The sequence below is a fragment of the Canis lupus genome, chromosome 6, assembly GCF_003254725.2.
Source record: "Canis lupus dingo isolate Sandy chromosome 6, ASM325472v2, whole genome shotgun sequence".
NCBI lineage: Eukaryota > Metazoa > Chordata > Mammalia > Carnivora > Canidae > Canis > Canis lupus.
The window spans coordinates 16,984,652-16,999,499 of NC_064248.1; the positions used below are offsets into that span (position 1 = coordinate 16,984,652).

General features: G+C 52.5%; 2 protein-coding genes across 4 annotated transcripts; one reads left to right on the plus strand and one right to left on the minus strand.

Moving 5' to 3' along the window:
• Positions 1 to 727: 727 nt before the first annotated feature.
• On the minus strand, positions 728 to 5,017 carry BCKDK (branched chain keto acid dehydrogenase kinase). 2 transcript variants are annotated; one of them, XM_025415932.3, is made up of 12 exons: positions 4,890 to 5,017; positions 3,930 to 4,312; positions 3,742 to 3,810; positions 3,540 to 3,650; positions 3,166 to 3,213; positions 2,966 to 3,085; positions 2,785 to 2,883; positions 2,519 to 2,592; positions 2,085 to 2,213; positions 1,906 to 1,995; positions 1,277 to 1,435; positions 728 to 1,183 (listed from the first exon to the last, which is right to left on the minus strand). In XM_025415932.3, the coding sequence occupies exons 1-12, from the start codon at positions 4,993 to 4,995 to the stop codon at positions 1,039 to 1,041; spliced, it is 1,533 nt and encodes a 510-aa protein (XP_025271717.1). In that variant the 5' UTR covers positions 4,996 to 5,017; the 3' UTR covers positions 728 to 1,038. The 2 variants fall into 2 exon arrangements, with proteins under 2 accessions (XP_025271717.1, XP_035574269.1); XM_035718376.2 differs by lacking the exon at positions 4,890 to 5,017 and adding an exon at positions 4,468 to 4,489.
• A 7,659-nt stretch (positions 5,018 to 12,676) lies between these two features.
• Positions 12,677 to 14,723, plus strand: VKORC1 (vitamin K epoxide reductase complex subunit 1). Of its 2 annotated transcripts, XM_025415929.3 has the most exons (3): positions 12,677 to 12,930; positions 13,698 to 13,807; positions 14,283 to 14,723. In XM_025415929.3, the coding sequence occupies exons 1-3, from the start codon at positions 12,758 to 12,760 to the stop codon at positions 14,489 to 14,491; spliced, it is 492 nt and encodes a 163-aa protein (XP_025271714.1). In that variant the 5' UTR covers positions 12,677 to 12,757; the 3' UTR covers positions 14,492 to 14,723. The 2 variants fall into 2 exon arrangements, with proteins under 2 accessions (XP_025271714.1, XP_025271716.1); XM_025415931.3 differs by lacking the exon at positions 13,698 to 13,807 and having other exon boundaries at positions 12,679 to 12,930; positions 14,283 to 14,388.
• The last annotated feature ends 125 nt before the right edge of the window (positions 14,724 to 14,848 follow it).

Genomic DNA, 14,848 nt, shown 5'->3' on the forward strand with positions numbered 1-14,848 from the left:
TCTGCTTCTAGGAAATCCAACTGTAAACATCCCTTCCTAGCTGAAAATCTGTCCATGGATTCCTGCTGCCTACGGGATAAATCCCATGCTTCCTGGCTGTACTCCAGCCTTACCCCCTGGGCTGCAGCCAGCAGGATTTTCATCCTGGTCACTGTGGTTTCCGCCACGTGGCATCTGACCTCCAGATACAATTCCTGTCTCTCCTCAATCCGCCACCTCATCACCAGTCCCACCAAGCAGAATTTCAGGCCTTTCTTCCCCTCCCTTGGGTCCACACCTGCTGTCTGGAGCCCTTTCCTTCTGCCTTCCCTACCAGGGCCCCACTGTCCCCCAGGGCCTGCCAGGGTATAATCTTATGTGTTCCTTTTCCTTGGCAGAAGCAAGCACAGCTGGCAGGCAGTATTTTTAATCTTACTCAAGCTCAGGAATCAGGTGGCTCAGGAGATTGCCCAGTCTGGTAACCTTCACCTCCAGAACCTGTGACTGCCAGGAAGGGAGGGTCAGAACTGAGGCCTGGAAGCTGTGCCAACTTGGGCTGTTGATACTGCCTGGGGCCCAGAAACATTTGTTAAATGAAGAGATTTGGGGGCAATTCTATACCTGGCCTACCAGACTGTCTGGACAGTTAGAGACTGGGACATAAGCTACTTAAACCCAAGGGCCCAGGGAACCAAAACAGGGTGGAAACAAAAGCTCACCTGCCCTCCCCACACATGGGGCCCAAAAGGGCATTCAAAATGTGAACTTTAATAACAAACAGCAGGTCAAGGTGGGGTTCCCCAGGAACAAGAATAACGGAGCTGGTGCTGGAGGCCTCAGGGGCCCCCACTTCCTCTCCTCCAAGGCCTGGAGGCAGGGAAGCAGGGGACCTCTGTAGAGGAGGGGTGGCACCGGGCTCCATGTAATTCCATCTATTTGGGGCCCTAAGACCCAAGATGCAGCAGCATGTGGAGCAGGGTGGCATCCTGCCTTGCCCAGAAGGTCCTGGCAGGGTGTGGAGCCCAGGCTAGGCAGGCAAGTGGGCCAAGGGCTGTGGGGTCAGATGCGGAAGCTTTCCTCTCGACCATCGATGTGACGGAGCCGCAAGTAGACATCTGTGCCAATGCCCTGCAAGGATTGCAGGTGGAGAGAACCGCCGAGGTACTCTGCGTAGGCCCGTGAGGTGGGCAGCCCGAAGCCAAAGCTGGGATGGGCAGAGGAAGAGGAGAGAGGCTTCAGAGGCTTAAGCCTCCTGAGCATCCCCCCAGCCCTCCACCCTGGCCAGGTGGGGCCTCACCCATGCATGGGCCCCGACTGGCCGCCACTGTGCATGTCCAGGTGGCCAAAAAGGGGGCTGATCCGGGGGTCCTGGGTGCTGGCCTCAGCTGTAGTGAAGTGGTAGTCCATAACCCGATCCAGGTCTTTGTGAGCAATTCCCCCGCCTCGGTCTGAAATCCTGGCAAGTTGTTAATAACATGGGCTTGGCTCAGCTACGGTGGGGGGGCCTCACTACTTCCCAAATAGTGCTAGGTCTGCCTTCCCGCCCCTTCCACCCAAAGATGGAATGTGATCTACCTAGACCCTTGGGCCTTGTTTTTTTATAAGTAACATCCTTCCATCCTCACTTTTCTACCTGGGCCACTGGCTGCTTTTACATTCTCATGGGATTTTACACTTATTGTCAACTCAACATCGTGGACTAGTTACCCTAACTCCCCACTCCAGGTCCCTCGGTTGCTGACAAGGATAGCGCTCTGGGACCTGCAGCTGGCCCCAGATCCACTCACATCCAGCTCATGGCATTCTTAGAACCACCAGGGACCAAGTCTCAGAGTAGGGCAGCTACTGGCTCAAGGTCATGCAGGAAGTCAGAGACAGTGCCTGGAACTCCCATGTATCCCAGCCTAACTCTCACTCAGGGCAAACCTGATGACGAGATCGATATCATTGTTGGCGATGGTGATGACCACATCTGGAACATTGTAGGGAGTGTCTAGGTGACTCTCCATCGTGGCTCTATGCAGGAGGAAAGACCAGTAGGTGGTGGTACCCCAGCCTCATCCCAGTTCCTGTCTGCCCCCTTCCAACATATTCAGCCAGCCCACCTCATAGCATTCTTGAGGAGTTCAGGCAGGATGTAGTCCAGCGGCATAGGAATGAAGGGGAAGCGGGCGGCCACATGTCCGTTGATGCGGACACGGGGGGCATTGCCATACTTGTGCTCACATAGGCGTCTGTGGATAGGAGCAAAGGTTCAAACCTAGACTAGTGAGTCTCAGATGAAGGTGATGCTGCCCCAACTATGCCCAGAGAAACTTGGCAATTTCTAGAGATATTTTTCCTTGCCACAACTGGGAGTTGCATTGAATAGAAGCCAGGGATTCTTCTAAAGACCCTAACAAGCACAGGGTAGCCCCTAAGAATAATCTGACCCAAAATGTTAAGAGTGCCACGTTGGAGAATCCCTGCTGTAGGCAAGGGCTCAGGCCCAAGCCTTCCCAGCCAAAGATATCCACCCCCTTAGCTGTTCTCGCCTTACCTGGCAAAGTCCACCCACTTTTCAATAATCTTCTTTGGTGACAAGCGAGTGCAGATGATGCCAACAAAGTCGGGCTGGCAGGAGAAAGAAAGTTAGGATTAAGCAGCACCTCGACCCACACCTCAGCCTCCAAATGCTTGCAATCTCTGGACCTCTGAAGCAGCCCAGGCCTCTCCCCAGGCCCTTGGTCCAGTCCTCAGTCCAAGGGGGACCCTGGGTCAGTCCCTTCTGCCCCACCTAGTAGATCTCAGATCCCAGCAGCCCACCTTGTCCTCATGCAGCGCCAGATGATGTGTGGCCAACATGCGGATCCCAAGCCTCGAAGTCAGTGTTTTGTCCAAGAAGAAGCGGACAAGCTTCTCATCCTGTGAAGAGTGGAGCCTCAGAAATGCCATGCCTTTCCCAAGTCCCCCCGTAGGCCCGGGTGCCCACTGTGCTGCCCCTGACCTGTATGTGCTTCCGGCTCTCACGTAGGCCCTCAGCTAAGAGGGTCACCACATCCTTGTGATCGTCCAGCAGCTGTCGCACCAGCTGGCAGTACTGGGCCTCGTCTGCCTGGTCCTTGATCTACAGGCCACAGAGTCATGAGCATGGACGTTCCAGTCCTGACCTCTCAGCCCCTCACCCTGCCCTGGCCCAGCCCTCACCGGAGGGAAGTCTGTCAGCTTCTGGAAGGCACGGATGTACAACTCGTGCTGCAAGAAAGAGGTGTGGGAATTCACAGGGATGCTGTGGGCACTGTATAGAGAACAGCCACCCACCAAGCTTACCCATAGAGATTGCCAGCCACCCCAACTCACTTGGTTTAAATCCTCATCATGGCCTTTCAAGCCTCGATAAATATGCAGCCTTAGCCTCTGAAGGCTTGGGTCTGAGCCCTCTGTGGCCCTGAAACCTTATGGCAGGCAAGTCTCTGCCACCCAAGTCCCATCTCCCAATGTGCCCCTTGGGCAGTGGGGACATTGATCTACAGTCCTGTCTAGAAAAACCCAGAACCCCACACCTCCTGAGGCCACCTTACCACGTGCAGTATGGTGGGGTTGCAGCCAATGATAAAAGGAAGGCTACGGAAACCCTTGATTCGGTGAGCGATCCTCACTGGCAACTCTTGCTGCAAGTACCGGGCACTTTTCTAGGAAAAAGGAGGGAAGTCAGGCACAGGGCCTCAGTGGCTGCACCAGAGCCCCAGGAACCAAGACACAAATAGAGGGCTGGAATCTTACCAGAAGGTGGCTGCCATCCTGAGAGCGGCCTGAATAGAGCATCATGGTCGGAGTGAGGCGGACTGAGGGCTGGAGGGGCAGATGGGCTTTGAGCACTGTATCTGCAACACCCCGCCTCCACCACATTAGCTCCACCCCTTCCCTGGACACCCACTCCAGCCCAGACTGGCCCCTGGCCAGCTGCGCACCTTCTCCGCTGCCACATCGATGGCCGACTGGTTGTAAAAGGAGGTGACAGTCTTGGAGCGCTCCCGCGCCATCTCCACGTGGTGCGTGTCGGTGGCTGACGTGGAGCGGGCCCGGAGAGAGAGTGCAGGCCCCAGCAAGGGCCGGAGTGGAGGTCCGCTCCGGGGACCGCTCCCCAACACGGACGCCAGTATCATCTTCCTGCCCTGTTCCTTTGTTTCTTTGTTAGACTGGGCAGCCGCTAGGGCAGAGGACCGGATGGACGGAGGCGACCCCAAAACGGAGCAAGGGGCTATGTGGGTGGGCAAGGGGCTCTTCTCCGACTTCAGGAGTGACGGCAGGTCAAGGATGCTGACGAGCTCAGCCCCCAGGGAGCAGCTCCCATCTGCGGAGTGGACGGGGAAGGGGGAGTTGTAAGGGTCTGAATCCAGACCATCCGCACCATCTCTCCACGTGGACACGGGTACCATCAGACCTGGGTAATCTCTACCCACCCATCCAACCACCTCCCCAAACACCTACAGGCCGAGCCTGCACAACCTCGTTTGCCCGGGCTACTCTTCAACTTGAGGCTCTACCCGGTGCCTGGAGGGGAGGGGATCCTCAGACCCGTCCAGTCGGAAAACACCAGCCTCGCTCCCTGTGGTCCTGGGCACCCTCGTTCAGGGGGCGGGGCTGACCCCTACTCAGTGCCTTCAGGCTCGGGCCCCCCACAAGCGTGGCCCGCGCGTGCAAGGCACACAGCTTCGTGCCCCCGGGGGCCGGCTGTACCGAAGCGGCAGCCCTGGAGTCGCCGTCTGGGCTCCCCCTCCGCAGGGTCACTTGGTTCGGCCCGAATCCCCCCTGTATGGTAGATGCCACCCCGGTCCACGCGCACGCCGCGGTCCCGCTCAATAGCGGCGGCTACGAGCACGCGCCGCCGAGCCTCCGCAGGCAGGGTCTGCGCGGGTCGTTCCACTTACCGCGGGGCCAGGGCCAGGGCCGGGCCCGAGGTCCGAGCGGAACGGCCCAACAGTCGACCGGCCGGGCTAGCCGAGCCGCCTGCGCCCTCTGCCGCCGTGACGTCATGTGGGCTTTGGGGGCCCGGTGCCTCCTGGGAGTTGTAGTTCGGAGCCAGACCATCCCAGCTACTCCTCTCGAGGCTCCTGGACCCCCAAGTGAATTCCACAGCTCCCTTTACAATTCTTTCGGAGTTATCTGTGGTCTCCCTGGGTCTCTGTCTGCTGCTTTATAAAATGGGCTTCCTGGGAAAGAAATGGGAGAGGGCGGAAAGACCCTTCGATGTAAAGCACACAGACCAAACCCTACCTGGTTCCCTTCCCTGTGGTCCCATCCTTCCATTTTTTGACTGATTTGTGGCAAATCAGACTGCTGGTTCAAATCCCAGTTCAGCCTTTTACTATCCGGGGCAATTTACTTAAAAACTGCTGAATGGGGCAGCCCCAGTGGCGCAGCAGTTTAGCGCCGCCTGCAGCCCGGGGCGTGATCCTGGAGACCTAGGATCGAGTCCCACATCGGACTCCCTGCATGGAGCCCGCTTCTCTCTCTGCCTCTGTCTCTCTCTGTGTGTCTCTATGAATAAATAAATAAAATCTTTAAAAAAAAAACTGAATGCTTTAATATCTGTGTTGGTATAATGAGGATGTATCAACTCTGGGGTTGTGTGGATATATGAGTTTATGTATGTCAAGTGCCTAGAACAGCGCCAAGGTGGAATTAACACTATGTGAGTGTTTTTTCCCTCCCCCAGAGGAAAGCTTCAGCGTCATTAATCCTGAAGAAGGCTGCACATGATGGAAGCCTCAAATAGGATCTGGGACATTGGTACAGGTGCAGAATGAGTAGGAGGAGCCCAGGTGCCCAAGCTGGAGTGGGAAGGGCATGACAAGACAGAGGATAGCCTGGAAAATCTGAGGGCAGCCATGTGGAGGCTAGGAAGGAGAGGGGCTGAATGGGGCGACCAGAACCAGATCACCAAGGGCAAGGAGTCTGCATTTGTCCTGAGACAGTAAGAAGTCACTGAAGGGATTTAATTTGATCTGCTCCTTAGAACCCTGTGGCTGTAGTGTTTGGGTGGTTGAAACCAAATGCAGAGAAACCAGTGAAAAAGCAACTTACTTTTTCTAAGGAGTTGATGGAGAGACTTTTCAGCGTGTAAGACTGTGTGTGTGTGTGTGTGTACTTGTATTTGCACTGATCAGATTTTTCTTTACCATAGTAGGTATGTATTTTCTAAATTTTTTTTTTTTAATTTTTAAATTAAAAAAAAGGACTAGTTGAAGCAGGGAACATCTTCGGAGCCGTCTTTAAACTTCAGCAGAGGTGGGGCCCTTTACCACAGCCGGCCAGCAGGCCTGGGGAAGCCTGGGGAGGTCTGTATACCGCGCAGGAGGAGAGGGCTCCCTGAGGCTCGGGATTTCCTCCTTTCCGCCGCATCCGCACACCATTCCCACCCTTTCTTTCCCAGCAGCCTGGCGACATCCGGGAGCGAGGCCAGGAGGCCACTGAGCTCTGGAGGAAGGCGCGCCTCGAGTGGGGGACGAGGGGAGAGGGGTGGGTGGCCCCGGTGGGGAGGACAGCACGCGCCGACACGCAAGGGACTCGCCGGGCTCGCAGGGTGTCAGAACCCGCGCTCACGCGGCCGCGGCGTGGCCCGAGACGGCCCGGAGTCTGGGCAGGACTTCACCCCATTTGACACGGCGCGCTCCAGCCGCGCTCGGCCTGAACTCGCTGCTGTCACCCGGCGGCGGAGGTGGGCCATGCACCCACGGGGTTCCTAATAGTCACAGTTCAGACTGGTCCGGCCCTCCTCTAAGGGCCTCCTGTTGGATTAATCTCATCTTCGGAGCAACTCTCTGAGGCAGTTTCTTTCTTTCTTTTTTTTTTTTTAATTTTTATTTATTTATGATAGTCACACAGAGAGAGAGAGAGAGGCAGAGACACAGGCAGAGGGAGAAGCAGGCTCCATGCACTGGGAGCCCGATGTGGGATTCGATCCCGGGTCTCCAGGATCGCGCCCTGGGCCAAAGGCAGGCGCTAAACGCTGCGCCACCCAGGGATCCCTCTGAGGCAGTTTCGATCACTATTCTCACTTTACAGTAAGATCCAAAGACTCCTCCCCCTCTTGTCTCCCTCTGTCCTTACCCCACACGCAACGGCTCCAGCCAGGCTCATCTCCCTGTTGCTCCCTAAACATACCAGGTATGTTCTGCCTCTGAGCCTTGCACTGGCTGTTCCCTCTGCCGGGAACACCCTTCCCCTAGATATCCACATAGCTTACCTCTCCCCTCCTTCAAGCTTTTGCCCAAATGTCAACTGAATGAAGCCCACCCTCACCATCCTATTTAAACTTGCAGTCACCTCCATTCCCCTCACCCCGTTCAATTTTTTATTTTATTTTTAATTTTTTATTTTTATTGTAGCATTTGTCACCAACATACTACATACTTTATGTGTTGATTATATTAATTGCTCATTTTTCTCTTTTTTTTAGTTTTGTTTGTTTGTTTGTTTTGTTTATTTATTTATGAGAGACAGAGAGAGAGAGAGGCAGAGACACAGGCAGAGGAAGAAGCAGGCTACACTCAGGGAGCCGGATGTGGGACTCGATCCTGGGACTCCGGGATCACACCCTGAATCAAAGGTAGACGCTCAACCGCTGAGCCAGCTAGGCGTCCCTCATTATTTTTTTTAAGTAAACTCTAAACCAACCGTGGGACTTGGACTCATGACCCCCAGATCAAGAGTCACATGCTCTACCAACCGAGCTAGGCAGACACCCCTACAATCATTCTTTTTTGAAAGGATCACTTTGATTGCAGTGTGGATGAGGAACAAGTATACCCAGGAGAATAGTAAGGAGACTACTGCATTTATCTAGGAAGGAGATGAAGATAGCTTGAACCAGAGTAGTGGTCTGCATAGATTACAGGGATTGAGAGAGTGGTCCAGGAGGAGTGGCTTGGGTGAATGAAGGGGGCATATTTAAAATGGGAAATCCCGGGGATCCCTGGGTGGCTCAGTGGTTTAGCGCCTGCCTCTGGCCCAGGGCGCAATCCTTGAGTCCCGGGATCGAGTCCCAGGATCGAGTCCCAGGATCGAGTCCCAGGATCGAGTCCCACGTTAGGCTCCCGGCATGGAGCCTGCTCTCCCTCTGCCTGTGTCTCTGCCTCTCTCTCTCTCTCTCTCTCTCTCTCTATGTCTATCATAAATAAATAAATAAATCTTTAAAAAAAAGAAATAATAAAAAATAAGATGGGAAATCCCATAGGAAGAACAGGTTTGGGGAAGTTTAAGGGGTTCACTTTTGGGTGAATTGCATTACATCTGAATGACCTTGAGGCATCCAGGTGGTGACATCCAAGAGGTATTTCTATTATGGGGTTTGGAGCCGAGGAGAGAGATCTAGGCTCAGGTCAGAAGTTGGAGGCTGTGACCTGTAGGGAGTAAGAGGAGATGGGAGAAAATAACGCTGTCCCATGTGGCAGTCTGTATTTCCAAGAATGGCCCACTGCACATGAACTTCTTAGAATATTACTTTGACACTTCTCAAATCAAGAGATGGAGTTCTAGGGCACCTGGGTGGCATAGTTGGTTAAGTGGCTGACTCTAGTTTTTGACTCAGGTTATGATCTTGGGGTCCTGGGTTGGAGCCCCAAGTCAGACTCCATGCTCAGCGTGGAGTCTGCTTGGAATTCTCTTCTCTCTCTGTCCGTCCCCCATGTGCACACTTGCTCTCTCTCTCTCTTAAATAAATAAATAAAATCTGAAACACCTGGATGGCTTAGTGGTTGAGTGTCTGCCTTCAGCTCAGGTCGTGATCCTGGGGTCCTGGGATCAAGTCCTGCATTGGGCTCCCCGCAGAGAGCCTGCTTCTCCCTCTGCCTATGTCTCTGCCTTTCTCCCTGTGTCTCTCATGAAAAAATAAACAAAATCTATAAATAAATAAATAAATAAATAAATAAATAAATAAATATTTTTAAAAATGCAATTCTATGTTCCTTCCCTTGGAACTGAGGAGGCTTGTGTTACAGTGGAAGGGATACCATGTGACTTTGTTTTAAACATTTTATTTTTTTTAAGATTTTATTTTTATTTTTTCACGAGAGACAGAGAGAGAGAGAGAGAGAGAGAAAGAGAGAGAGGCAAAGACACAGGCAGAGGGAGAAGCAGGCTCCATGCAGGGAGCCCGATGCTGGACTCGATCCTGGGACTCCAGGATCACGCCCTGGGCCAAAGGCAGGCGCTAAACTGCTGAGCCACCCAGGGATCCCCTAAACATTTTATATTTAAGTAATATGTATGCTCAATGTGGGGCTCAAACTTACAACCCTAAGATCAAGAGTCAAATGCTCCACTAACTTAGCAAGGTGCCCTACTATATGACTTTTAAAGCTACATCATAAAAGATGATTCAGCTTCCACTTCACTCCCTGGAGCGCTTGTACTAGAATCCTGAGCTGCTATGCAGGCAGTTTGACTGTCCTGTATCAATCACCTATCACTGTGTAACAAATCACCCCCACAACATCCCGGCTCAAAACAATAAACATTTAGTATCTCATACAGTTTCTTTGGGTCAGGAATCTAGAAGCAGCTAAGTTATGTGGTTCTGGCTCAGGATCTCACATGAAGTTCCAGTCAAGACGTTGGTTAAAACTACAGTCATCTGAAGGCTTGACTGATGCTGGAGGATCCAATTCCAGGGTGGCTCTCACATGCCTTACAAGTTCATGCTGGTTGTTGGCAAAAGGAATCAGTTCCTTACTAAGTGGTCCATTCCCTAGACTGCCTGAGTGTCCTCATAACATGGCAACTGGCTTCACACAGAGCCAGTGATCTGAGAGGGCACAAGATAGAAGCCGCAGTATCTTTATGACTTAGCCATTAAAACAATACACCATAATTTCTGTATTATCCTATGGGCTCAGGTCAGCCCTGTCTAGTGTAGAAAGAGACTACATAATGAATGAAATGAATACTAGAAAATGGAACTCATTCAGGACAATTTTGAAAGCTGGCTATTGTAGCCTCGAGACTGCATGCTGTGAGGAAGCCCAAACTAGCCCATACAGAGAGACTATATGGATCCTGAGACTACAAAAAAAGAGAAAGAATTGCTAGGTTAGCCCCCAGCTGCTTCAAACTCCCATTGTTCCAGCATTAGCCATCATTTGACTGCAGCTATGGGAGCCAGCATTCTCAGCCAAAATTCTCTTCCCAAATTCCCAACCTATAAAATCTGTAAGAGAAAATAAAATAGGGGATCCCTGGGTGGCTCAGCAGTTTAGCGCCTGCCTTTGGCCCAGGGCACAATCCTGGAGTCCCGGGATCGAGTTCTACATCAGGCTCCCTGCATGGAGCCTGCTTCTCCCTCCTCCTGTGTCTCTGCCTCTCTCTCTCTCTCTGTCTCTCTCTTTCTCTCTCTCTAAGTCTATCATAAATAAATCTTTTTTAAAAAAAGAAAAGAAAATGACCATTTTTATTTCAAGCCATTCTTTTTTGTGATGATTTGTTGAACAGCAGTACACCCTCAATGATTCCCACCTTCTGGTATTCACACTACTCTGTATTCTCTTCCAGAACTGACTAGGGCTGATGTGTCCCCACAGGGTAATGGAGATGAGACAATGGCCTAAGGCTGCTGTGACAAATTACCACAAACTTGGGATGCTTGGGTGTCTCAGCGGTTGAGCGTCTGCCTTCAGCTCAGGGCGTGATCCTGGAGATCCGGGATCGAGTCCCACATCGGGCTCCCTGCATGGAGCCCGCTTCTCCCTCTGCCTGCATCTCTGCCCCTCTCTCTGTGTCTCTCATGAATAAATGAATAAAATCTTTATAAAAAAATTACCACAAACTTAGTCGCTTAAAACAACACAACTTTATTCTCTCATAGTTTTGCAGTTCCGAAGTCTGACAAGTGTCTCACTGGGCTAAAACCAAGATATCAACAGTTCCTTTCCAGACACTTTTGGGCAGAGTCCATTTCTCTGCTTTTTCTAGAGGACACCCAACATTTCTGAGTTCATGACCTCCTTCCTCCATCTTCAAAGCCAACAACATTCCAACCTCTCTATGCCTTTTTTCTGTAGTCCCCTCTCTGATTCTCTTCTTCTAATACCCTTTCTCATTTCGCCCCTCAACCTTTATCATTTTTAAGGATGCTTGTGATTATATTGGATGCACAGGATAATCTGTTTTAAAAACCAGCAGATTAGTAATCTTAATTCCATCTGCAATCTTAATTCCTGTTTGCCATGGAACCAAACATATTCATAGGTCCTTGGGATTAGAACATGGGCATCTTTGGAAGCCATTATTCTGTTGACCATGCTCCCTGGAAGAAGAGTGGGTCTGAGAAGGAACAGCCAGAGAGACAGGAGAGCCAGCAGGAGAGTGAAATATCACAGAATCCAGAGAAAGTTCCTGGGCAGGAGTGCTCAATAGTGACTAATACTGTTGATAGGTCAATCATGATAAGCACTCAAAAATATCCATGGGAGGGGTACTTGGCTGCTCAGTAGGAAGAATATAAGACTCTTGATCTCGGGTTTGTGAATCTGAGCTCGATATTGGATGCAGAAATTACTACACACACACACACACACACACACATCCATTGGATTTAGCATTCTGATGACATCAGCTATTAGTTGTCAGGGAAGAGTTTGGGGGCAGGAACTAACTAACTTATGGTGTGGTGGGCAGCAAGGAAGAAGTGAGTAAGTACAAAGTAGAAGTGTAAAATCTTCCCCAAAACTTGACTGTGAAGGGAGATTTGTTACTGTTTCTAAAATGAGGAAAGAGAAGCAAGTTTCAATGCAGAGGAGAAGGAAGGAGAGGTATAGGAGAGATGGGTCATCATTAGATGTGATGTCTGCAAGGGAAAGAGTGCAGCTAACCCAGGGAAGGCTTGGAAAAGAGGTATCCTTGGGTCGATCTAGACTCAGGTTTGCCAGGCTGGCACGACAGTAGAACAGAAGTTAGGATAATGTCTGGGACGCCTGGGTGGCTCAGCAGTTGAGCTTCTGCCTTTGGCTCAGGTCATAATCCCGCCATCCCAGGATCAGACTCCCTGCTTGGAGCCTGCTTCTCCTTCTGCCTCTCTGTGTGTCTCTCATGAATAAGTAATAAAATATTCTTAAAAAGAAAAAAGAAGTTAGGATAATGTCAAGAGTGTGGCGGTGGTAATGGACCTGGGAATTTAAGGGTGAGAGAAGTAGGGGAAGGAGAGGAGGGAGAGGCGGAGGAGAGGGAGGGAGGGAGGGAGATTGGCCTGCAGGTGGCGCTGATGAGGCAGGAGGGAATGGCTGAGCAAGCTATGAGGATTGGAGATTATAGACCTAATAGTATCTGAAATAATAATTTCAGCGAAAATGCTGGTTCTTAATTGGATCGCAGCGTTTTCTGGATTCCCTGATCCCTCGGTCCCTAAGCCTTGGATGTGCCAAGGCTTAAAACAGCTTGGCGTAGCGTAAACGCTAAACTGTTAGCCGCAGTAATATAATTTTTTAAAACTCGGAGACTCCATTTCCCTTGAGGCATTGCGGCCGCTCCGACTACAAGTCCCATCATGCCAGGCAGGCCGTGTGCGCTGAAATTCCCTGGTCCCCCAATCTGGTTTTCCACTCCCAGCATTCCTCCCTGTTTTCCTACCCTGCCCGCACGCCTAAACGGGTTGCCGGAACAACCAATTGGGTCAAGGAGTGCAAGGCCAGGCAGGCCAATCGCCTCGCCGGAGGGGCGGGAGAAGGCGTGGCCACACCCTGGCCCCGCCCCTGCTCCGTGGCTCGTTCCCTGCGGACTAGCGCCTCGGGCGTGACCAGGAGACATGAGCGCTACCTGGGGGAACCCGGGATGGGTGAGGCTCGCGCTGTGCCTCGCGGGCTTAGTGCTCTCCCTGTACGCGCTGCACGTGAAGGCGGCGCGCGCCCGGGACCGGGATTACCGTGCGCTCTGCGACGTGGGCACCGCCATCAGCTGTTCGCGCGTTTTCTCCTCCAGGTGCGCGCGGGAGTGCAAGGCTTGGGGGAACGGGGCTGCTCGGCTGGGCGGCCAGGTTGCCAACCGCTTCTGGAGCCTGGGATCGGGATGCCCCGTGAGCGGACCCGTGGGGGCGGGGCTGCTTGAAGGGTCGTTGCCTGGAGATGGAAGTGTGGGGCCTGGGGTGAGGGGGTGTAGACAGTGTTGTTGGGCACTGGGTTTATTCCGGGGAGTAGCACGTAGATCCTGATAACAAGGAATAAGGGTAACCGGGTAGAAGAGGGAATGGAATAGCGTAGAGCGACTGATGATGGTCTTGAGGATGGCTGTGACTGGGGATAAGGGCTGGGCTGGCTATGCATGAGGGCCTGGGGTTGGTCGAATACAAAGTGGGGAGTGGGCGGACAGGGAGCTGGAGATTTAGAGGACCAGGACGGAGAGATTCTGCACTGTATGCCCAGTCTCTGGTAACTCTGTAAAAGCAAGGTCAACTTTCTATCTACCTTGCCATCTTAAGAATTATTAAAGGTCTAGGATGCAAAGAGGGGCGTGTATGGTGGAGCCATGGCTAGGCTGGCCTGGCCTGGAGGTAGGGGAGGACAGGAGTGACATGGAATCCTGATCTGGCCAAAGGGAGGCTAGCGAGGAGGTCATTGACCGTTGGACTCTGGAGGGCATGGGGAGGGAAGGGGGAAGTACAGCCTAGGTGGCTTTTAGAAAATCACCCGTCCAGGACAGGGCCAAGGCACTGGGTTACCACTCCTCACCTGGGCCCTTCCCTCCACCAGGTGGGGCCGGGGCTTTGGACTGGTGGAACAGGTGCTCGGCCAGGACAGCATCCTCAATCAATCCAATAGCATATTCGGTTGCATCTTCTACACTTTACAGCTGTTATTAGGTGAGTGGTCCCGCCCCTTCCCTGTAGGCCCCGCCTCTTCCTGACAGGCCCCCTCCCCCTTGGCCAGCCCAGCTCAACCCCATCCCTGGCAATCTTGGTGACCCAGACGGGCTGAGCACCTGGGGGCGGGAACTAACAAGTCTCACTTGGTTTAGGTACTGTCAAAGCCAGCAGGGCTCTTAAAGGATCCTAAGACTCCACACTTTTGTGGAAAAGACTCCGTAGTTACTCTCTGAGGGGACTCCAAGGACTGCTTCTCTTTCATCTCATGTAGAGCTCAGCGGGAAAATTCACTATTTGGGTTCTAGGGATCATTGAACTGATAGGAGAACAAAGGCCTTCGTGAGGCCCATCAGAGCCTCTCATTTTAGAGACTCTTACCCAGCAGAGTCTAGGGGGGTACCCTGAAGTCAAAGCAGTGTTCTAGAGGTGGCCAGTCCCTGAAGCCCATGCCTGAGCCTTGTCTGCCTTGCAGGTTGCCTCCGGGCCCGCTGGGCATCTATCCTGCTGGTGCTGAGTTCCCTGGTGTCTCTTATCGGTTCTGTCTACCTGGCCTGGATCCTATTCTTCGTACTCTATGATTTCTGCATCGTTTGCATCACCACCTATGCCATCAATGTGGGCCTGGTTGTGCTCAGCTTCCGGAAGGTCCAGGAGCCGCAGGGCAAGGTCAAGGGGCACTGAGCCCTCACCCAAGCCAGGCTGACCTCATGCCCTGCCAAGGGGGCCATGTCTGGGTCCTTAGAAGAGTCTGCAACCTAACACCACCATACTCCCACACAAGACAATGGACCAAATGTGCCACACTCTTTCCTCCACCCTAGTGCCTCTGGCTCTGTCCCCAAGGGCTGGTTTCCAAAGTTCCTGCCATCGCCCAAGGAGGGAAGGTTCTGAGCAATAAAATTTCTTAAATAAATTGGCTAAGTCTGAGCCATCTGTCTGCGAGGGACCCTAGTGTTGGGCCTCCCCCCGTCTTGCCTCCTCTGTACTAGAAGCATATGAGTGAGAGGGAGAGTGGAGGACCTACCTAGAAAGGATGGT

Excerpts from the sequence above, each read along its gene's own strand:
- BCKDK (XM_025415932.3), bottom strand. The coding sequence starts at position 4,995 with ATGACGTCACGGCGGCAGAGGGCGCAGGCGGCTCGGCTAGCCCGGCCG. Across the intron at positions 3,086-3,165 it reads AGCTGACAGACTTCCCTCCG|ATCAAGGACCAGGCAGACGA; the intron begins GTGAGGGCTGGG and ends TGTGGCCTGTAG. Across the intron at positions 1,436-1,905 it reads GATATCGATCTCGTCATCAG|GATTTCAGACCGAGGCGGGG; the intron begins GTTTGCCCTGAG and ends ACAACTTGCCAG.
- VKORC1 (XM_025415929.3), top strand. The coding sequence starts at position 12,758 with ATGAGCGCTACCTGGGGGAACCCGGGATGGGTGAGGCTCGCGCTGTGC. Across the intron at positions 12,931-13,697 it reads TCGCGCGTTTTCTCCTCCAG|GTGGGGCCGGGGCTTTGGAC; the intron begins GTGCGCGCGGGA and ends TCCCTCCACCAG. Across the intron at positions 13,808-14,282 it reads CACTTTACAGCTGTTATTAG|GTTGCCTCCGGGCCCGCTGG; the intron begins GTGAGTGGTCCC and ends TCTGCCTTGCAG.